We start from the raw sequence: 24454 nt of genomic DNA, 5'->3' as shown, positions 1-24454 counted from the left end.
GTGGAAAGAGGTAAGCACTTTGGGCAGAAAAGAAGACCTAGTCTGGAGGACAACCTTGCCCGGATGGGCAGCAAGGAAAGGAGGCTTGGAAGATTGAGCTTGAAGCTCACTCACCCTGCAAGCAGAGATGATGGCAAACAGAAAGGCAGTTTTAAGAGTCAGAAGTCTGAGAGGACAATTATGTAGTGGCTTGAAAGGAGCACACATAAGAAAAGTCAAGACAAGATTCAAGTCCCACTGGGACATTACTGAAAGAACAGGAGGGAAAAGGTGAGTAATGCCCTTAAGAAATGTATTTACAATAGGGGACTTGAAAAGGGAAGGCTGGTCAGGAAGGAAAAAATGCCGAAATGGCCAAAAGATACCTTTCAAGGTGCCCTGAGAAGAGCCCAGCTGGGTCACAGAAAGTAAGCAGAGGAGCACCTCAGAGAGAGGGGCAGAAAGGGGATCCACAGCCTTTGCTGCACACAATGCCACAAATTTGTTCCATCTAGAGGCGTATACCGTTTTAGTGGAGGGAAGCCTGGCTGCCAAGATAACATTGCAGACTTCTGGAGGAAGGTCGAAGGCTGTCAAATGTCAACACTCAATCTCCACGCAAGGAGGTGGAGGCTGGACCGGTTTGGGTGGAGGACTGTTCCCTGCTGCTGCGACAGACGATCCTCCCGAAGAGGCAGTCTGATCGCAGGATCGATGGCCATGTTCAAGAGCTCGGGATACCAGCCTCGTGCTTAGTCCGGCACCACAAAAATGACTTGGGCCCGGTCGCGATTGATCTTCAGCACTCTGGGCAGAAGTGGTATAGGCGGAAAGGCAGACAGATGACCGCAGCTCCACTTGCAATGAAAATCGTCACAGAGCGAGTGCCGCCTTGGAAATTCAAACGCACAGAACTGCCGACATTGCGCATTCTCTGCGGTGGCAATCACATTTAACCAAGTCTCTCCCCACTGCTGAAGGAGACCTTGCACCACCTCAGAGTGAAAATGCCATTCATAATCCATCATGCACCGGCGGCTGAGTTCGTCCGCCCAGGTGTTCAGGGAACCTGCCAGGTTTTGAACCACTGAGACATGCACTGATGTTCCAGCCATGGCGAAAGGCGAAGAGCCTCCTGACAGTGTCCAAGACCCCACCCCGCCCTGTTTGTTGCAGTACAACATGGCGGTGGTGTTATCTGTGAATACCTGCACTACTCTTCCTTTGATAAAAGGAAGGAATGCCTTCAGTGCAAGACGAATCTCCCGGAGCTCCAGAAGGTTGATGTGGAGCCCATACTCATTTGGAGACCAGAGGCCTCTGCTCTCCGCCTCTCCCATATGGCCGCTCCATCCCAGGAGTGACGCATCTGTCACCACTGTGAACTCTGGTTGAGGAAGGGCGAGGGAGAGGGACCTACCGATGACCCAATCCTGGTCTGTTAGCCACCACTGCAATTGAGATGCAGTGCGATCCGAGATCTGGACACAATCGGAAAGATTCCCCTGATGCTGCGCCCACTGGAACTTCAGGTCCCATTGCAGAGCCTGCATATCCCATCTGGCATGATTCACCAGCAGGGGGCCATGAGGCCCAGTAGTCTCATGGTCATTCTCACTGAAACGCTTCGCTCGCAATGGCGGGCTCCTTATACCAAACCTATATCTACTCGAGGGATCCATGAATCATTGTTCCTCGGGGTCCGGCTGAGATGGGCGTTTCTAGGTACCAAACGGGTGCCTAGCTTCGAGGGATTGAGTATATTGAGTCGCTTGCTTAAGGAGTACTTTTCTCTTCCTCGTGGCTCTTTTTGCAGGCCACTTCCAACCCTACTCGTCCTTTTCCTTTCTTTTCCCGTTTTTTCCAACAGGGTGTGCCTAATAGCTATCAGCCCCCCCGAGACCCATGATGTGCTGTAAACAGAGCACTCTCGTAAGGATTGCATTTCTTAGTTCTTTGAGTCACTCATGAGTGTGATTTCCATAATAAGCCCTTTTTCTTGCCTCCTATTTGTAGTAGGTCTATCACAATATTCCGAGCCTCGTTTTCTGATGTAGACATTGACGTATGTCTATCACTGTTTTGTCGCCCGGATTGTCTGCATTGACTCACAGAGACCCTCAATCGGAGGCCTCCACATGGTTAACGCTAGATCTGCTATTAGCACGAACATTTCATAATTGACATTCGTGCACTATTTGAGCCACATTATGAGCACGAGTATTTCACATAGGTCACTCGTGCGCGGGTCTGACTACCATTACTCACCATTGGAGCACCGCGAATGTAGCTATTTAGCATTTTACATAACTGGATGCTGTATGAACTATGTCATCCTTCTCTCTTTTTGTTGTTTGTTTGTTATGTTGTATGTTTTTTCAAAAATAGAATAAACTCTGTTCCATTCCTATGGGAATCTGATGTACATAATCAGCATAATTGAGTTTTTTAACATAACAGTCCTCTGGTAGGGTGGGCCTTAGCGCGCTCATACCACCGAGGCCACTACACACACCACTGTAAATACTCACACACACTGGTCCTGATGAATGCCTGATAGAATTTGTCACATAGGTTGAAACATGTTGACCGCTCTTTTCACCGAGATAACAGTGGACCTTTAATCTGAGTCCGTTATCCTCCACACTTTTTTAACCTGACCATTTGGCGAAACCAATAAAATAATTTTTTTCGACTCAATTGGCCATTTTATCCATCACTTCACAATCACGATACCAGCTCCGCAGTAATTCTGGCGTTGTAGCACACCGGGGTGGCATTCGGCCATTCCTGGTGGGCCCGATGATGAAGCATGTCACCGACTGGGTCGGTGAGTGAGGGCTTTCAATAAAACCCATTAGGGTTTTGCTTCAAACAAGAAGAGAAAATTCACTCTCTATGTTGCTTCAAAATCTGTAGTCATTCCTCTTTATTACTTGACGCTCCGTTGTGGTTTTTGAACATTCTCACTGAAACCCAGCATAGAGGCTGAAACATCGGAATCATAACCTGAATATCCCGGACTCGCTGCTCGGGAGGGTAGGCCCGAAACTGCGCTTTGTCCAGAACCGCTCCGGTGAAAAGGAGCTTCTCGGATGGAATCAGGTGCGTCTTCGGCACACTGACTGTGAACCCCACCGAATGCAAGAGGTCCCCCTAGTCTGGAGATGGGAGATGACAGTGTGGGCGAGCCCACCTTCAACAGCCAGTCTTTGTTTTCCTGTGCTCTTTAGTTCTTTCCATGTAATGCATTACTGCCCTTCTAGCGTCCAGGGTGTGCAGTGCTCTCTTCGCGCTTGTGGATAGTTTCTGAAAGAAGCTTGGGATCTGCATTGTTTGGTTCATGTGAAATCTTGACACCACCTTTGGCATAAAGTGTGGGTCAGTTCTCATTGCCACCCTGTAAATGTGTATTTGAATGTAGGGTTCCTGTAGTGTCAGCGCTTGTAGCTCGCTTACCCTGCGTAGCGTGGTGATTGATACTAGAAAGGCTGTCTTCATTGTGGGCATTTGTAGTGAGGCCTTATGGATGGGTTCAAAAGGCGCTTTCATAAGCTCTGTTAGAACTAAATTAACGTTCCATGCCGGTGGCCGCATCCTTTTTTTGGGGGGGCGATCCTCTTAGACCCTTCCAGGAATTTCTTTACTACTTGGGATGTAAAGAAGCTCTTTCCCCTCTCACCTCTTGTTTAGGCTATCGCTGCTAGGTGTACTCTCAGCGAGGTAGAGCTTAGGTTTATTTTTAGCAGGTGTGTTAAATATTTTAGCACAGTTGATCCCTTGGTCATGTTCTTGTGTAGTCTTTCCCTTATGCACCATTGCGTGAATCTTTTCCATTTCGCCACATAGTATCTCCGTGTGGTAGGTCTCCTTGCATCCCGCAGTGTGCTCTCGGGAGTTTTAGGTGTGCAAACTCTACGTCATCACTAGCCATGAAGCTAGGCAGAGGCGCTCTGGGTGAAGTACCTCCCCGTTTTGAATAGAGAGCAAGTCTTTTCTTTTTGCGAACTTGTGAGGTGCTCCCTGCGCCATCTCCACTATTTGTGAGAACCAGGACTGCCTGGCCCACTCTGGTGCCACCAGAATCAGTGTCATGTTGTTGGTTCTGCATTCGATGAGTACCCTGTGTATTAGTGGTATCGGGGGAAAAGCGTAGGCAAATGGTTTCGACCAGCTTATCCATAGGGTATTCGCCTGGGATTGTTCCCCTGGTTGCCCGGATGTGAAGTATTGGCAGTTTGCATTCTGGTGTGTTGCAAATGGGTCTATTTTCGATGTTCCCCACTTCTTGAATAGCTTTTGCGTTTCCTGTGCATTGAGCTCCCACTCGTGGGATGCTGATGTCTGTCTGCTGAGCCTGTCTGCCTCCATGTTGTCCTTTCCTGGTAGGTGTATTGCCAGGAGGTCTATTTCTAGTGGGATGGCCCATCTCCATATCGCCTGTGCTAGGTTGGATAGTGCAACTGGTTGTGTTCCTCCCTGTTTCTTGATGTAGAACATCGTTGTGTTGTCGGTTTGTATCAACACACTCTGCTAGTACAGTTGTTTCTGGAAGGCTTTTAGGGCAAGAAACACGGTCTTTAGTTCCAGGTAGTTGATGTGCCTGATAGCATCTGTTGGAGTCCACAGACCCCTCACCTTGAGCTGGTTCATGTGCGCTCCGCATCCCCTCTGGGATGAGTCTGTGGTGATGGTCACTGTTGGGTTTGGTGGTGTTAAAGGCTTCCCCCTTGTTATGTTCTCCTTGTTCCACCACGCTATCTCCTCTTGCACTGCGTGCGTTACAACCACCAGATCTTCCCAACTCCCTGTAGCTTGTGACCACTGTTGTTGGAGCCATTTCTGGAATGGTCTCATGTGGAGTCGTATATTTGGGACTAGGTGTATGCAGGGCTCCATCATCCCCATGATCTTGCTCGCTGTCCTCACTGTCAGAGCTCGCTACTTCTGGTGTTCATGTGTCTCCTTCAGCAGGGCAAGTGTTCTCTTATCGCTGGGGAACACCTTGCTCTGTATGGTGTTGATCTGTGCGCCTAGGAAGTTCTGATTCCATTGAGGATTTCCCCCAGTGTATTGAGAATCCCAGTTCTGTAAGCGTCTGTGTGACCCGCTGTGCATGTAGTTGGCATTGTTTGTAGGAGCTTGCCTTTATTAACCAATCGTCAAGGTAGTGGTATACATGAATCCCTTCCCTTCGTAGGTGCACTGCTACTGCTGCAAGGCATTTGGTGAAGACCCTTGGTGCGGATTTTAGTCCGAAGGCCAGGGCTGCGAACTGGTAGTGCGCTTTGTCGATGGCAAATCTCAGTAGAGGTTTGTGTTGTCTGTTCATGGGAATGTGTAGGTAGGCATCTTTGATGTCTATGGTGGACATAAAATCTCTGTCCCTTATCTGAGGAATAACTTCTTGTAGAGATTGTGAGAAGTTGGCCTGATATGCAGTGCTCACTATTCTAGTGAACACTATGTATCAGTCCAAACAACCCTTATTGATGTTTGGTTGTAAGTCAACCTGATAGACCAGCTATCCTAGTAGCATGGACACGTGCAGTCTTTAGGCTAAACTCTAGAGGGCGTGTTAAGCCAGCTGTTTTACCATCACATATACCCCTTGAACACCAAGTGAAAGGACACCACACAAGTTGTTATGAAAAATAAAGTATATTTATTTATAACAAGACTACCCTGGCTCTTTATGAGACAGGGAGCTAAGCACACAACAAAACTCAGTAAGATTTGTGAACGGATGACTTTTCTTGGTGGAATTGGCGCTTTACAGAATACAGGCATATATTCCAATTAGTCCATATATAGGTTGTTGGGTGCTTAGGCATGGGTTGTCATCCTAACCCACCAATAATCAAACGATCAGAATTTCAAGAACAAACCTATCACACCAACAGAAAATATTACGCAAGCTTATATAGTTATCTCCAAATTCAACATAAAGGCACAATGTGACAAAAAATAGAATTCATTTAATTTCAAAGTCTTTCCCTCAGTCCAGCCAACACGTGTTTCGTCGCCTGGGCGGATACCCACGACTTCCTCAGGGCTGGGAAAAAATACAATATGAAAATATATTGGAGTTGCGAGATACACTATCTCGTATGTAAACAGTTTACAATTCAGTCATGCTATTTAAACGCAAATCAATACTGTGTAGTTCCAAATTTCTTTTAGGTAACGTCATATGATGTCCATACATGCATATGGAGGGGTACAGGAGGTGGGATTGGACGTGCCACTCCCATAGGTAGATCAATTTATCATTTCAACGTCTAGTACAGCAGCGGACTACCTCACAGTTCGTGATGGTGATTATCAAATATCTCGTGCAGGTATGATTACACTGATATCATATGTGCTCACCCCAGTATTCCTCAAACCAATGGGTGAATATTGACGTGCCATGTCGTGCCGGATTTGTGCAACCTTAATGCCAAACGTCCCAATCAAAAGGGTTCTGCTCTATTTATTTGAAGCTGAGTAAGTCTATACTCAGGCTTACCTGATAACGATTAATAAGCGACCTTTGTGCCTAAATAAATCAAATTAGACCAAGAGTTAACTCTCTAGATACTTTCTCCTTTCAAAGCCTCTCATTGTACATATATCATCAAGGTAAAAAACATACCTTCTAGCTGGTTGTAATTCCGGCCCAGCCTAACGCGGCGTGGGCAATACTTCTTAGTAGGGCTATGTTCGTTTTCTCATGATATTGCTAAAATTCAAACAAATCAGTATTTACCTAATCTGGTCTCCATAAACCTTTTTTCAAGAATTACATCTATATATTGCCAAGAGCTTACCTTCCAATCGGTAGCTCTGAATAATCACTGTGAGCCGGTGATCCTTAGTCGTGATCCCGGGATGTATATATATTTTAATGATATCCTTCCTCCAAATTATTGCGGAGAGAAGATGAATTCCCACTGTTTAAAGAGAGATCGATATTAGCTATACAACGTTATCGAATTCCCATATATCTAAAATCACAAATATGGCCGTTCTGTATGTGGCGCTTACCTCCAAATATTAAGGAGTCCAAAGGCGGCTTACTCGCTTGCTCTCGCCGAGCGTTCCGCTATATTTTCCAAGCCGGCGTCTGTGACCCGGAAGCCCTACATATAAACACCGGCTTCCTAATCCGGGTCGGCACACAGGTCTGGTGATCTGTGGACAATTCCCGTCCGCCATATTGGAGAGGTGTGAATACATTGCCGGCGCAATGTGTTTCTCTGTGATAATTCAATAAGTGCTCATAACTATATCTTTGAACGCGTGTCCCGCATAGACTCATATTCTGGTCTACGCATAAGATATTAGTGCTCGTAATTCTATCTTGTAACGGGTGTTATGCATAGACATAAATTACGGTCTGCGCATACATTAATAACATTATTTGAAACTATCGTGACGAAAAAGAACTGTGAGGTTATATGCTCATTATTATGATTATAAAACATACTTTTTGCTCTTATGGTCACAATAACAGCTTGTGTTAATATTGTCTTAAATATATGCAAACAACATTATTCATTAAGTCCGTGGACCACAATACATTAGTGATTTATGATCCATACAATATTATACATAGATCGAAAATATAGGTCCATAAACACAACCGATCTAATTAAGGGTTACAGTTAGATGTTATGATACATATATACTTTCAACATTAAATGATATGATGATGCCTAGAAATGTTTGATGAGCCAGTCACTATCCTTCATACAATGTGCATCATCAGACATCTTTTATATATACATGTTCGTCATAATGTTCTGAGACCATAAGAGCAAAAAGTATGTTTTATAATCATAATAATGAGCATATAACCTCACAGTTCTTTTTCGTCACGATAGTTTCACATAATGTTATTAATGTATGCGCAGACCGTAATTTATGTCTATGCATAACACCCGTTAAAAGATAGAATTACGAGCACTAATATCTTATGCGTAGACCAGAATATGAGTCTATGAGGGACACGCGTTCAAAGATATAGTTATGAGCACTTATTGAATTATCACAGAGAAACACATTGCGCCGGCAATGTATTCACACCTCTCCAATATGGCGGACGGGAATTGTCCACAGATCACCAGACCTGTGTGCCGACCCGGATTAGGAAGCCGGTGTTTATATGTAGGGCTTCCGGGTCACAGACGCCGGCTTGGAAAATATAGCGGAACGCTCGGCGAGAGCAAGCGAGTAAGCCGCCTTTGGACTCCTTAATATTTGGAGGTAAGCGCCACATACAGAACGGCCATATTTGTGATTTTAGATATATGGGAATTCGATAACGTTGTATAGCTAATATCGATCTCTCTTTAAACAGTGGGAATTCATCTTCTCTCCGCAATAATTTGGAGGAAGGATATCATTAAAATATATATACATCCCGGGATCACGACTAAGGATCACCGGCTCACAGTGATTATTCAGAGCTACAGATTGGAAGGTAAGCTCTTGGCAATATATAGATGTAATTCTTGAAAAAAGGTTTATGGAGACCAGATTAGGTAAATACTGATTTGTTTCAATTTTAGCAATATCATGAGAAAACGAACATAGCCCTACTAAGAAGTATTGCCCACGCCGCGTTAGGCTGGGCCGGAATTACAACCAGCTAGAAGGTATGTTTTTTACCTTGATGATATATGTACAATGAGAGGCTTTGAAAGGAGAAAGTATCTAGAGAGTTAACTCTTGGTCTAATTTGATTTATTTAGGCACAAAGGTCGCTTATTAATCGTTATCAGGTAAGCCTGAGTATAGACTTACTCAGCTTCAAATAAATAGAGCAGAACCCTTTTGATTGGGACGTTTGGCATTAAGGTTGCACAAATCCGGCACGACATGGCACGTCAATATTCACCCATTGGTTTGAGGAATACTGGGGTGAGCACATATGATATCAGTGTAATCATACCTGCACGAGATATTTGATAATCACCATCACGAACTGTGAGGTAGTCCGCTGCTGTACTAGACGTTGAAATGATAAATTGATCTACCTATGGGAGTGGCACGTCCAATCCCACCTCCTGTACCCCTCCATATGCATGTATGTACATTATATGACGTTACCTAAAAGAAATTTGGAACTACACAGTATTGATTTGCGTTTAAATAGCATGACTGAATTGTAAACTGTTTACATACGAGATAGTGTATCTCGCAACTCCAATATATTTTCATATTGTATTTTTTCCCAGCCCTGAGGAAGTCGTGGGTATCCGCCCAGGCGACGAAACACGTGTTGGCTGGACTGAGGGAAAGACTTTGAAATTAAATGAATTCTATTTTTTGTCACATTGTGCCTTTATGTTGAATTTGGAGATAACTATATAAGCTTGCGTAATATTTTCTGTTGGTGTGATAGGTTTGTTCTTGACACAACAAAACTCTTAAAGAAATACTTAAAGTCGCACAATTTACACAAATGCCCGAGGGGCACGAAAAACCATATACTATACAAGTGGAATGCGAAATACTAGCAGGTAAGTAACTATTCTCATAGGCTTTAGGATCGCTAGGACTGGACTACTGAACCTTTAGATTACAAGCAGGAGGCCTAGGGACGTCGTGTGCAGAGTGGGAACTCTCACGCGTAAGACGGGAAAAAGTCTATGGAGGCTAGTAAAAGCAAAGTTAGTGTTTTCGGGCAAACCCGACTAGGTAGGTCAAAAACGAAAGTGGATCTAGACACTTAGAGAGTTGGTCTACGCTGGAGCACCGGAGTACTCGGTTTACCTAGCCCAGGGGCTGCGGCTGCATAGGGTTCAAATGTCATCGGGTTTCTTCGTTGATGGACCAGGAGCCTGAAGAAAGAAGTTGCTGGCAGGCGACCAGTGAAGAAGTTCTTGGGGATCCAAGCCTGGATCGGGGAAGAGGCAGACCTGTAAGCAGAGGGGACCAAGTTCTGAATCACTAGCCAGTGATTTAGGTGGGCACCAGAGTGGCACCGGGCAAAGTCACCTCAACCAGGTGAGTGGGCGCTGCTGGGCTCTGCAGTCTCTCGGACCAGGAGGCGTTGTCGGCGACCAGGATGGAGGTGCGAGCTGTCCCACGAAGATATCTGCTGTCGACGTCGCTGGACCCAGGATTGGGGCAACAAGTCTTGGCAAATGCAAGCCCACGCGGTGGACTTAAAATGGCGTCTGGAGTGGACCAGGAGGGTCCAGGGTGCTCCTCTGTTGGAGGGGAGCAAGGGCCAGTCTGGAGCAACCAGACCAGCGGTGTTTGTCGTCGAAACTCGTCGTCAGAGGGCCACTAGCCAACGGGCAAGCGACCTGGACAACGCGGTGAGCAGCAAAGAGCAGAAGGGCCCCACGCAGATCTCGTGGATGCAGGGGAGCTGAACTTCGGTGCTGGAGCTGCTCAGGGTTGGGGCTTCTCTTACCCCAAAGCACTCGGTCGAGGGTCACTCGGGAGTCGTGCTGGGCAAGCGTCGTGCAGTCTTGAAGATGGCCGGTCCCTCGAGGTCTCGTCACACCCACGGGTCTCAGCTGGGCTGAAGATGCAGGTAGAGGTCAGAGGTGCCAGGGAAGTCGGTTCTCGTCGAGCTGGGCAGTCTTGATCCGGAGGAGGGACTTACAGCAGACCGCGATGCTTGGATGGTGCCTGCTGCTGCAGGGTGACTACTCCTTAGTCACAAGGGAGAAATCTTGAGAAGAGTCTTGAGTTCCTTTCGTGGAAAGTCGGTTCAGGATTCAAAGATGATCTAATTTGGAAGGGGGCCTGCTCCTACCTTTATCCTGCAAAAGGGGGCTGGCACGCGACTAAGTCCTGCCCTATGGGTGGGACTAGGAGGGGGGTGGTTACACTCCTCTCCTTTGCCGGGCTTTTCCCCACATCAGGGGCTGGAGTGCCCCTGGAACTGGTTCAAGCCGGCCTATGCATAGTGAGCACCGGGGTGCCACTTGCAGTCACCTTCCTCTAAAGCCCTGCCTACCTAGGATACACAAAATCCTGTCTCGGACGGTGCTGGCACCGCCCCTGGCAGGAAACCCTTTGTCCTTGCCTCCTGCGCTGGGAGGACTCCCAGCAGCAGGAGGGCAGACTTGTGTCTCGGTGGCAGCATCCATCTTGTGGAGCTGAGGCTATGTCTGACTTTAACCGGGTTACAGGTTACCAACATGTCGTGTCCCTCTAGAAGGGTGGAATGCTAACCCCGTCGCCAGAATTGGCGAGGGGTTAGTATTCCAATTCGTATGACACCTTACTCGACATGTTTTGATAATGTTATACCAAAGTTAGCATATGACCGCGAGGTACATAATGCACTTAAGAGTATATGGTATAGCGTTATCATGGAACAGCTATTAGGACTTGGTTCCGCAAGCTGCAAACGGGCTCAGCTCATGCCAGAGCACCATTTCACATTATTCCACGCACTCTGCCTTCAGGATTGTTAAGGCCTGCCATAGGAGTGACTGATAGGAATAGATGTGTCCATTTTAGGTTTAGATATAGGAATACTATATCTAAAGCAAAGGGTGATTACACCACCTTGCCCCAGCTGTCAAGCAGCCAGTTGTGTCTGATTTAGTTAGTCAACTCAGGGGTGGCATAATACATGCTGCAGCCCCTGGGAGACTTCTGGGTACACCTCTGCCCTGGTTACAGGGACACAAGAGAGGGCCCAGTGCCAATTCAGTACCTGGGTACAATTTGGAGTAGAGAGAACAGCTAGGCTGTGGGTCTGATTAGCAGGCCCACAGCCAGGGAAAGTCGTAAACCAGTGAAGCAAAAAGCAAAAATCTGGGTGATCATAGGATTGCAGACCCTACTCTCCAACAGAGATGTCATCTTGAACTTTTGAGTCTTTATGTATTTGTTTAGGAACCTTAGATCCAGGATGGGTCTTAACGTTTCGTCCACCTTTGGTACGAGGAAGTAGTTTGAGTACACTCCCTTGTTTCTTTCTTTGAACGCAACTGTTTCTATCGCCTCCTTGTGGAGGAGGAGGTCTTGTGCTTCCTGTTGGAGTAGCGCAAGTTCTTTTGCTGAGCGCGCCTTTCCTTTTGGTTTCCTGTTTGGAGGCTTCTTTTCCAGTTCTATACAGTATCCGAACTGTATGATGTTCAGTATCCATTTGTCTGTTATTTTCTTCCACTCCTGGAAGAAGTGTTTTAGTCTGCCTCCTACTGGTGTTACATGTTCGTTGATCCCTCATTTGAGTGCGTGTAAAACTTTTTTGCCTACTTTGTTGAGCCTCTCCCCTAGAGATGTGGTGTGGGTGGGAAGGTTTGGTGGAGCGGAGTCACTTTGAGGTGGGTTGCTGGCCGCCTCTTCTTGTTTGTCCTCGTCCATTCGCCCTCCCGCAAAAGGACTGGCCCCTGGGGTGGTATTGCCAGGTTTGCTGCTGCTGACCCTGCTGCGCTTGGTTGTTGCCCTGGTAGTTCTACTGGAATGTCTGATGTGACGTTCCCGGTTGGTTTCCCCCTCGTCCGTTTGGTCTCTGTGTCGGGGTGCCCCTTCTCATTCCTCTGAACTGCAACGCCCCCATGGACCTTGCAGTTTCATTTTCCTTCTTGAGCTGCGTCAGCTTCTCAACTACTGGCGCTCCGAACAGTGTTTTTCCATTGAAGGGTGCTGTTGCAAAATATATATGAATATCCATATAAATTCATGTGTATGCACTTCAAAAGATAGCATGCTTAGATAGATCACATTACCATGAGGCCTGGAGCTCAAAAGGGCTTCCTATCTGACCTTGACTGGACAAGCTTCAACAAGCTATTCTGTACCCGCTTAGAGGTCAGCCTGCTTGTCCTGACTACATGATATTTCTTATTCTGGTTGTGCAAGTTGCTTACACAGTGCAGAGCCAGCATTTCTGGTCTGCCCATATCTGGCTGTTTATAATTTGCATGGTGAAGACATTGCAGATCCATGTTAGCCATATTTGGCTTGGTGCCTTATTCTAGTTCCGCTGATATGGCATTTTATACTGTATATAACACCTAGAAACTTGTCACTCTGGGAAGAAGCGGTCTGAGAGCCCGTAAGGTGGCAGATCTGACTTCTTCGCTAATTAGCAATGACGCGTGCTTTTGGTACCAATAAATACATTTCACTCTGTTTCTGAGCAAACCTGCTATGTCTGGTGATTTTCATTCATTTGCTCCTGGGAGGGTGCCAGTATTTCCCCATCAAAATGGTGTCAGAAAGTGGGAACATTGGAGGACTGTGATGTCACCAGTTGGTAAGTGAGATGTAAGCCAGTATTTTCCCATCAAGTGTGTTCAGACTATTATTCTGGACGTCCGGCTTGAAACCTGAGATCCTCAGCCAGGCATGCCTTCTTTCTGTTACCCCAATCATCATGAGCTTCCTGGATGTGTCTGCCGTATCCAGGGCTGATTTGCGGCATGAGTTTGCCATGTTCTTGCCTTCCTCCACTAGGTGTGTTGCTCTCTGTTGGTATTGTTCAGGGAGGTGTTTGAGTAGCTGTCCAACCTCCTCCCAATGCTGGTACGTATGCCTGTTGAGTAAGGCATTAGAGTTGGCAATGCACCAGTGGATTGCTGCATTCCTATCTATTTTTCTTCCAGTGAGGTCTATCCTCTTATTTTCCTTGCCTGGAGGTGGGCCTGAGTTTGTGGGCATGTTGGCCCTCTTTCTGGCTGTTGCTGCAATGATAAAGTCAGTTGTGACGGATACCTGGATGTATGGTGGGTCCTTAGAGGAATGTTTATACTTCTTCTCTGTCCTAGGTGTGACAGACCTTCAGCTTGAGGGTTCCTTGAAAGCTTCCCTGCCCTGGTCCAGGACACTTGGGAGCATGAGGAGGAATTGACTCCAAGTTTGAGTGGGGAGCAGGGTCTCTAAGAGGAAGCAGGATTTTGGTTTCTCTTCCTCTAGTTTCATCCCACATGCTGCTGCTGCATTTCTGATGACCATATTGTAGATACCAAATGTCATCTGGCAGCGAAGGCCTCGAAGGATACGTTTCTACAGCCTTTTCAGGGCTTTCGGCGTCGAGGTCCTGCCAATCCAGGTCCTGCGCCACCGAGGATGCCGACCCCAAACTTGTTTGCTGGTCTTCCTCGCCTTCTCCCTCATAATAGTACAGGCCCTCCTCCTCTTGGTGTTGCTGGGGCTCTGGAGTTTTCGGCCGCTCTTCAGCATCGAACTCCTCTTCGTCCTCGACCTTGACGATCGTCGTCGGCTTAGACAGGATGGTGAACCTTTTCATCCATTCGTCGATTTCCTTTTTCCTTTGCAGGATACTGTTCATTTCGGCCTCAAGCCTTCTCTTTTTTCTCTTCATCTCGGCCACCTGTTCGGTGTCGAGGGTTTCGGCCGATCTCTTCGATGTCCACAAAGTTGGCTTCGGGTCTTTTTCTTTCGGCGTCGAGCGAGCCTTTTCGGGGACGTGCTTGGACGACCTAGGCTAGTCTTGGGTTTTCGTCGACTGGGAGTCCTTTTCGAAGGATCCGCTGGGCTGTTGGTCTCTAGATGCAGCTGCGTCCGTCAAATATTTCGGTGCCAGTGCTCCTTTCGAGGACTTTGACTCTGTTTTTCGTGAGTCTGTCGGGGGCTTGGGGGTCGACGTCTCTCTTACCTCCTTTGTGGTTTTCGTATCGGTCTCTACGACCGTGTAGTCATCTGGTCCCTCAGCAATGTTGTCCTCTTCCTCACTGGAGAGGACCAAGTCCCGGAGCGAGGGAGGTTGACCTTGCATGTTGTAGTTGGCTCTCCTCTGTCTTTATCTTATCCTGAGTGTCTTCGGGGTAAAAGCTGAGCAGGCATTGAAATCCTTGCTCTTGTGGTCGACCGGCAGGCAGAAGTTGCAAACCGGATGCTGGTCCTTCTGCGCGTATTTGTGGTGGCAATTACGGCAGAATTTAAAGGGTGTTTTGTCCATTCCTGCGCTCAGGGGGCATACAGGGGCTCAGGGGGCCCCTGTATGCGCATAGAAGTTTTCGATATTCTCCTCCTCCTTTGTCGTCCCGGTTCAGTGGTCTTGATTGCGAGATGTATTCTCCAATTTTTTCAGTCTTTTTCTTCTCCTTTTCTCCAAAAACGCTGGAACCTCTCGATGACGATCCAGACCCAACGCGGAAAAAAGAATCTGAAGATGGCGCCCAAAGGTGGGAGCTTCTGCAGGAAGTGTGCTGTCACAGAAAGGACACCAAATGGGGGGACGTCGACGCCCACCTGGGCTATAAGAAAAAAAAACAAAAAAAACACGCAGAACAAATACTACGATTCCGGACCCAACCACTATACCGCGGAATAATACACAGCATAGTGAATCCAGAAAGATTCACCCAGCAAAATGCAATAGTTCTCGCCTTTCATTAATTCAACACCTTCGATGCTGGTGACGGAACCGTTCCGTCATCAGTCACGGCTGAGCTGTGCTGATGACGGAACGGTTCCGTCACGACCACGCCCTGTTCTGGAATGTCCAGCACAGGGGCGGAATCGGCGCCGCGGTCAAGGTGTTAAAGCCATTTGCTTTGCTATACAAAACCATTAGCAAAGAAAATGGCTTTAATTAATCAAAGGCGAGACATATTGCATTTTCAATGCTTGTAGTAAGTAGCGACATTTGCACCAACTAGGACGGGCACGGCATTAAGTGAATCTGCGGGATGGTGGTGAATAATGTCATTTCATAAACTGTATTATTCCTTCTTTAATTTGATTGGTCCAAACCATGGGGCGCTTACACAAATATATTAAATGTGTATTTCTAAAGGACCCTTTGTCTGAGATTGTTGGTCCCAATTTCTCTCTGAGTGGATACTGTCGGTCTGACCTCTGATTTATAGACTAAGTTAATTAAGCAGAACTCAATTTTGCCCTGCTTTTTAATGTATGCATTTTATTCTAAGCTTCATGATATTATTTAACTTAAATGACGAATTGATTTTTAACCATTTCTGTAACAAACCTTTAGTAAACCGGTATTATTTGAATACTTACTAGTTTTCATTGTAAAGCCGAACGTGCCTTTCTATTTCCATTGTAAATAGCATTGAAAAGTCTTGATCCAGTCGAGTAGCAAAATCCTTAGGTGATTAATAGCACTCCCGGTCAGTCTGAAGCCCTTTAAATTTCACATTAGTAGAAAAAGCTCCAACATCGTGGTAGCAGAGCGAGGGGGAAGGAAGCCTGGAGGTGTCTTGGACAGCCTGCAGAGCCTGGTTCGTGATTGCACCCTTCCTGAATGGCACAGGATGTAGTGTAGCCAGGTCATATTTAGCACATGAACTGGGCATATAAAACCTATTGAAAGGAACCCAAGGGCGAGATAGTACGCCTCATTTCCTGAGGCCTAGGTTGTACATGAGAAAGCCAGCTGTGCGGGTGTCTAGCATGCACTTTAGTTTAAGACGTAACAGCTTTTTCTCAAGAATAATAACAAGTTTCTTTTTCGTGTATGCATATAACTGCCAAGTGCCCAGCGGCGCCACACATTTCTAGGTAACAGCACTTTGCTTGCTTGGATTTTTTAATTTACAGACAATAAATATATTTCACCCGCCGCATATTCAATCAGCTAAGTGAGCACGTGCTGTGATCTCCGACTGACGGCGCGGTGCCGTAAAGCTCGCTTTACTAGGGTAAATCAACCTCTTTGACTAAGCCACGTCACCAGTTACGGCGCCCCCTCACCTCTGTACATGCGGAAAATCGGAAAACTAGATCTCTAAAACCTAGGGGTTTAGTTCTCATTATTTGCATAAACTGCGGTGGCACATGGGCCTAGTGAGGTCGGTGACACATTCTGCATGCACGGTTATACAATGCCTTTGTTCACCTCACTACAAGCGCTCAGGTAGGGCTGACCTTGATTGTAGTGGGGCCTATGGCAAACTTGCTACGTCACTGCCAGGCCCCCGACGGGCTCACTGCAGGGTCTCCAGCCGTCTCCAGCCATCTCCTTAGAGAGATGCATGCCTTTCATTTGATTGCGCCCTTTCCGGTTTCATTTTCGTGAGGCTGAGAAGGACAGTGTGCGTCATGGTCTCATTCGTTTCTTTACGCCAAATGAAATACAGACTTGTTTAATTTGTACCGTTCAGTGGTTTGCCCGCTATTCCTCCACCTCAAAAGACATTTTAAAAGATGTAGAGACTGGCAAATAAAACAAGCTCTCGGCTTTGGCAAAGGCAGACGCTTGTTTAGAATTGCATCGCGCTTTCACTTCACGTGAAAGCACGATGCAAAAATAAACACACAACTGCCTTTGCCAAAGGCAAATTTTGAAAAAAAGTGCGTAGCGGCTAATTAGGAGACACTGTCTCCCGCCGCCAGGGCATGCCGCTGGGCATGGAAAAAGGAGACAGGGTTGCAACAAGCAGCGATTGACATGCCTTCGGTGCAATCATTGCACTGCCTTTGGCATAATTTGTGATGCCAAACGATGCACACGAATCAAAACTGAAGGCGGAGCTGGGACACGACTTTTGGAAACGTAACGATTGCAAGAAGCCTCGTATGACGAGAGAAGCGCATGCGCTGCTTACGTCAGGCCTAGAACTAAAAAGATGGTGATCTCTGAACAAAAAACCCAGGTGGAGAGTAGGTGAAAAGCAGCATGGCAGTGTAAGTATGACCCATGGTGTTCAGATGAGATAATCTCCTTGAACTGGATGCAAATAGAAGGCAGTGCTGGCATACAAAGTACTCACGCCATGAAAAGCTCCTGAAATATCAATGATTCTTCTACGCAGTAAAGAAAAAGGCATGATTAAGTTAGCCAACAGATGTCACTCGTGGACGACCTGCATACAGGTAACGTAGTATGAGTGCAGGTTACATAAAAAGAACACACAAATAGTTGGCCAAACTAAATGCAGTTTTTTGAAACCTAATACCTTTTAAGTCTCTGTTCCCAAATTCGGATAATGGAGAGAGCTGGAAATAAGGATTCATGTTTAAATGTATGCTCACCTCAAAAAACTTCTGAATTACGTAGTTTCCAAACACATCAGTCATCAACTGATAGGCAGCTTGTAGAATCTCATTAAATACCATTTGACGTTCAGCTGGTGTTGCTCGTTCTAATTTTTGCTGTATGAACCTAGAAATGTACAACAGTGAAATAAAGCAAATGTAAAAATCTGACAAAATACTTATCTTTCAATATTAAAATGAATTAAAAACAGAATGATCAAAAAAACATTTGTGAGTCCAAGTAAAAAAAGATTAGCACAAATCACATTTTTAAGGCAGTTGTATGGAGAAGCTGTTTCAGCCAGTACAAAAACATACAAGTGGCATATTTAAAAAATCTAAATTATTCTCTATAGCTTAATCAGTGTACTAAATGGTTTTTATTGAATCTGGAACAATGAAAGAAGCCAAAGTAACTTTCTGCAAAATATTAGTATACTACAGGTGAAGAAAGATCTTTTCCAGAATGTTACTGTAATAACTTTTCCCAGCCTTTAGCCAGAGGGTGTATCAATAAGGTCATAAAGAAAAAAGTTAATCATCTTCTGTAATATTTCTCGTGGATACATAATATGCCTGCAGATTCATCACACTATGAATACTCCTTCAAGGTTTGAGCCCTTTCTGGGAAGGAAAATGTTACTTACCCTATAAGCAAATATTCGAGACATGTAGGTCTGTAAATTCACACCTTGTACATAATCCTGCCATCTAGTGGAAGGACCAGATGTGTGCATGTTGTTTTGCATCGAAGAAAGTATTTTGAATCACAAGGTATTGTGGTGACTCCTCTTGCTGGTAATGAGCAGCTTCATCAACTCAATTGTTTACCACATGGTGGGTGAGGATGGAATGTGAAGCGAAGCGTTGTATAGAGCGTTGTACATGCAAAGAAGGAGGAAACTGAAATAAATAAATGTGACTAATATGCACAGGCATCCTGGGAGGAGGGTGAGTGCAGATGAATCTACAGCACTACATGCCGCAGACAGATGCTTACAGGGAAACATTTTCTGTTTGAGGCATCTGTGGCTGTAGACACACATATTGTGCATAGACTGTAAAGCAGTCCTCCCATAAATGTGGTGGTTAGGCTGTTGAATTTGCAGTGGTTTGAAAAAGTGAGCGTATAACTACCTGGCCAACACTGGCTTGTTGGTGGGTGTAGGAAGCTGGCTCTGTATATACTATACCAAAGTGAGGTATAGTGTGCATAGAGTCCAGTGGAACCCAAAAGGTAGGCAGAGGTAAAGTAGATAGCACCTCATTCTCTATTTGGGGTAGTGTGGGTGAGCAGTAAGGCTTTATCAGAGGATAGTGTTGAGCATTTGTTGTACACACTCAGTCCGCAAACAAATGAATTCACACACTCAAAGACTGAACTTCAGACCAATTGGTTTTGAACAAAAATATTCTTTTAGGTATTTTATTTCCTAAAACCAAGCAAGCCTGGCAAAGGTAAGTGATAAATACTTTGCAGTAAATATACAGTTGTAACACAGTTTTGATTGCAATTGTAAATGTACGTGGATTTGATTACAGTAGTTTTACTGATAATCCAATGCTTTTCAGAATACAGTATATATACTTTGTAAAGGATTTTTAGTAAGATTACAGGAAAGTTACTTTTGAGATTACTTTTCTTACACAGTATAGTATACCTGGATACTACACTGGGACAGTATACCTGGATACTACACTGGGACATTTCCTGTTAACAGGTAAGTAAAATCGATTTTGTTAGTACCATTTACAGAATTTCTTTAGGTTTTTCCAACTCCACACTTAGAAACTTTTCATAGAAAACCAGTCAATGGTATCCTATGGAGGAAAGGAAAATGCTACTTACCAGTATGCATCTGTTCTTGGCATGTAGGGCTACCCAGGATGCTTGTTTCCAGTCCAGGGAAGATATGGCTTGGCAGATCGGGCTGGACTGTTCCCATGAGGCACAGGGTCAGACTGATTTGCATATGGCCATGTCTGAACTGGGGTGGCGGAGTGAGCTAAAGAATGGTGATGGATTAAACCCAGATCAGTTGACCGGGGGTGAGTGTTTGATTTGCTCAAACGCTCCATCCATCATCCCCTTTTGTATCGCTTTGTTCGCCCTAAGTGTGGCAGGGTATGCTCAGACGTGAGTCCCTTGCTCACTTTGCCACTGGATTCAAGATAGCCTGGCTGATGAGGATTATGAATCCGAAACCGGTCCCAGGATGCTTGTTTCCGGTCCAGGGAAGATACGGCTTGGCAGATCGGGCCATGAGACACAGGGTCAGACTGATTTGCATATGGCCATGTCTGAACTGGGGTGGCGGAGTGAGCTAAAGAATGGTGATGGATTAAACCCAGATCAGTTGACTGGGGTGAGTGTTTGATTTGCTCAAACGCTCCGTTCATCATCCCCTTTTGTATCGCGACATTAATATCTTAGCATAGATCGCCGCCTAGTGTTGGGTCTGGATGTTTGCACCTTGTTGTCCTGGAAGAGTCTTCGAAGTATCACGAGATAGGTGACTCCTCCCCTGGACTACAGTGCGCATGGGCATCTTCTCCATCTTCAGATTGTTTTTTGCCATTGTGGCAAAGATGGAGTATAGAAAAGTAAGAGATGACCATGTAAATGTATGTAGAAAAGATTACTGCAGCTGTGACAGGCACCGGGGAGGAGGGTGGGCGATATGAATGTCAGCAGCCCTACATGCCAAGAACAGATGCATACTGGTAAGTAGCATTTTCCGTTCGAGGCATGTGGGCTGCTGAATTCATATCTTAGCATAGACTGTATAGCAGTATCTCCTCTAGCGGTGGTCACCTGTACCAGCTGCAGTAGTTTGAAAAAGAGTTTTAAGGACAGCCTGGCCTACAGCAGCTTGCTGCTTTGCTTGCACGTCCACACAGTAGTGTTTAGTGAAAGTGTGTATGGTAGACCATGTAGCCGCCCTACATATGTCTTCTAGGGGAATATTTCCTAGGAAAGCTATGGCTGCCCCCATTTTGCGCGTTGAGTGGGCTTTTGGGGGAACTGATAGAGTGCGCTTAGCCTTTTGATAGCATATTTGAATGCATTTAACTATCCATCTGGCTATTCCTGTTTTTGAAATGGGATTACCCTTATGTTGTGGAGAAAAAGCAACAAATAGTTGCTTTGTGTTTCTGAATGATTTAGTTCTGTCAACGTAATATAGCAGAGCCCTTCTGAAATCTAGTGTGTGTGTAGGGCTCTTTCAGCCACTGACTGCGGGTTTTGGAAGAAAACTGGCAATTCTATGGACTGATTGATAGGGTAAGTGGATATAACTTTTGGCATAAACTTAGGGTTAGTACGAAGCACTACCTTATTGTGGTGTATTTGCATGAAAGGTTCCTGAATGGTTAGTGCCTGTAGCTCACTCACTTGCCTGAGGGAGGTAATGGCAATCAAAAATGCCACCTTCCATGTTAAGAATTGTAATTCACATTAATGGAGTGGTTCGAAAGGTGGCCCCATAAGTCTGGTAAGCACTACGTTTAAGTTCCAGACTGGCGAAGGTGGATGTTTTGGAGGGATAATTTGTTTAAGTCCTTCCACAAAAGCTTTGATAGGTGGTATTCTGAACAGGGACGCGTGTTGTCTGTTTTGGAGATATGCTGCTATAGCAGCAAGGTGTAGCCTTATGGATGAGTATGCCAGATTGCATCTTGGAAGATGTAACAAGTAACAGATTATGTTTTGGATGGAGGTATCTAATGGATTGATTTGGTTATTATTGCAATAAATTACAAATCTTTTCCATTTAGCTGCGTAGCATGCTATAGTAGTGGGGCGCCTTGCTTCCTTGATAATGTTCACACAGTCTGGAGGCAAGTTAAGATATCCGAACTCCAAGACCTCAGGAGCCTGATCGCTAGGTTCATCTGATTGGGATCTGGGTGCCTGATTTCTCCATGGTTCTGTGTTAATAGTTGTGGCGACAGGCGCAGTCTTTGGTGGGGAACTACTGAGAGTTCTAGGAGCGTCGTGTACCATGGCTGTCTTGCCCAGTGACTGTTGCCTTAGTTTGCGTGCCACTAATGGAATCAGTGGGGTTTGTGGAAAAGCGTACGCAAATCTGTCTGACCAGTTCATCCATATCGCATTGCCTTATGACAACGGGTGGGGGAACCTGGCGGCAAAGGACTGGCATTTTGAATTTTCTTTTGTGGCAAACAGATCTATCTCTGGATGTCCCCACTTTTGGAAGAATGGTTGGAGAACTTGAGGGTGAATCTCCCATTCGTGTATTTGTTGGCTGTGTCTGCTTAGTAGATCTGCTATTTGATTGTCTTTTCCTGGTAGGTGTTCTGCGAGGAGAAAGATGTTTTTGGAATTGCCCACCTCCATATGCTCTGTGCTAGGTAAGACAGCTGCGGAGAGTGTGTCCCTCCTTGTTTCTGGATGTAGTACATGGCTGTCATGTTGTCCGTCCGGATTAACACAGCCTTGTTGCACAAGTATTTCTGGAAGGCTTTCATTGCTAGAAATACTGCTAGCAACTCTAAGTGGTTTATATGCAGTGTATTTTGCTTGCCTGTCCAGAGACCTTAGACTGTGTTTTGAAGTAGGTGGGCTCCCCAACCTGTCAGTGATGCGTCCGATGTTAATACTACTTATGGAACTGGCTCTTGGAACATTCGCCCCTTGGAAAGGTTTTGTGGGTTCCACCACTGCAGAGAGTTGTAAGTGCGACTGTCTACCAACACTAGGTCTTTTAGTTGTCCTTGAGCTTGGTTCCACTGCCGTGCTAGGCATTCCTGCAATGGACGCATTTGAAGTCGGGTATGAGGGACAATGAATATGCAGGAGGCCATCATGCCTATAAGCTGCATGAACACTCGAGCTTGCACGGAGTGTTGTGGCAGAAATCTTTGAATGAGAGTCTGTATGTTGGATATCCTGGCTGGATTTGGATATGCCTTTGCCACTGAGGTATCTATTGTTGCTCCCAGATATTGTTGTATGTGGGAGGGCTGCAGATGTGATTTTGGGTAATTTATGGAAAATCCCAGACTGTGCAGTAGCTGGATTGTCTGAGACGTATGGTTTGCACACTGTGCGTATGAGTTGGCTTTTATGAGCCAATCGTCCAGGTAGGGAAACACATGGATGCGTTGCCTTCTGAGGTGTGCTGCTACTACTGCTAGGCATTTTGTAAAAACCCTTGGTGCTGTAGTTACCCCGAAGGGGAGAACTTTGAATTGGTAGTGGTGACCTTCTATTGTGAACCTGAGATATTTCCTGTGAGCTGGATGTATAGGTATGTGAAAATATGCATCTTTGAGGTCTAATGTAGCAAGGAAGTCGCCTTGCTGGAGTAACAGGAGTACTTGTTGTAGAGTGATCATATGGAAATGCTCTGAAAGTATGTATTGGTTCAGAGGTCTGAGGTCCAGTATTGGTCTGAGGGACCCGTCTTTTTTGGGAATTAGGAAGTATAGAGAGTATACTCCTGTCCCCTGGTGTTGAAAAGGGAATGGCTCTATGGCTCCCCTTTCCAGCATGGATGTGACCTCTTGTTGCAACAGTGTGATGTGTTCTTTGGACTTTGGACGGTGTTTGGGTGGCTTTTGGGTGGAGTAGAAGTGAGTTCCAGGCAGTAACCATACTGGATAATTTGTCTTACCCACCTGTCTGTGATATTGGTGTCCCAGACTGGTAGGAATTGTGTTAATCTGCCTCAAACTGGTGTTAAGTGGTCCGGAGGGAGTGTGAACAAGTCACTGTTTGGTGGCGGTGGAGGCTCTGGTGTTGTTGCCACCACGTCCTCTGCCTTTGTTATTATTGTCTCTATAACATCATCTGTTGGAGCCTTTATTAAAGGTGGTTTGGGTATTACTTTTTAATGAGGAGGAAGTTTGAGATGTATTGCCTCTTCCTGAGCCTCGAAAGGAGGAGCGACGAAAAGAACTCCTAGATTGTTGAAACTGAAGTGCACCCATGGACTTAGCAGTATCCGTATCTTTTTTCATCTTTTCTAAGATGGTATCTACTGCAGGGCCAAACAAGAAATCTTGGTTAATGGTCTGGTTGAGGATGGTTGATTGCAATTCATTCTTAAAGCCGGATATGCGTAGCCATGCATGCCGGCGTAGTAATACGCTGGTGTTGATAGACCTGGCGGCTGTGTCAGTTGCGTCAAGGGCGCATTTAATGGAAGCGTTAGTGATAAATTTGCCTTCCTGTATTAGGTTGTTTGCTTTAGCTTTAAAAGGTTCTGGCAGGTGTTGTAGTAAACCCTCCAGTTGGTCATAGTGTGCTCTATCTTAACGTGCTAAGAGAGCTTGTGTGTTGGCAATTCTCCAGGTATATGCTGCCTGGGAGGCCACTCTTACCTGAGGCTTCTAATATCTTTGACTCTTTGTCAGGAGGGGGAGCATCTCTTGTCGTTTGCGAATTAGCTCGTTTTCTAGAGTTTGATACAACTAGTGAGGCTAATGGTAACTGAGACTTAATATAAGAAGGGTCTGTAGGGGTTGATTTATATTTTTTCTCAATTCTGGGATTGAGGACACGCGCTCTGGCTGTGTC

The 24454-nt window shown here is 45.7% G+C and overlaps 1 protein-coding gene across 3 annotated transcripts in view; it reads right to left on the bottom strand.

Annotated features, from left to right (window-relative positions):
- The window catches only part of PUM2 (pumilio RNA binding family member 2), an 893995-nt gene that overhangs the window by 407582 nt on the left and 461959 nt on the right, over positions 1-24454 (bottom strand). For all 3 annotated transcript variants that reach the window (XM_078647736.1, XM_078647737.1, XM_078647738.1), the window contains one exon: positions 17905-18034. In XM_078647736.1, coding sequence (XP_078503862.1) covers positions 17905-18034 — 130 coding nt within the window. The remainder of the gene's footprint in view (positions 1-17904; positions 18035-24454) is intronic.

This window comes from Lissotriton helveticus, chromosome 6, assembly GCF_964261635.1.
Source record: "Lissotriton helveticus chromosome 6, aLisHel1.1, whole genome shotgun sequence".
In the NCBI taxonomy this organism is placed as follows: domain Eukaryota; kingdom Metazoa; phylum Chordata; class Amphibia; order Caudata; family Salamandridae; genus Lissotriton; species Lissotriton helveticus.
Note: the sequence above shows the minus strand (reverse complement) of the source record. Positions and strands in the feature narration are given on the sequence as shown.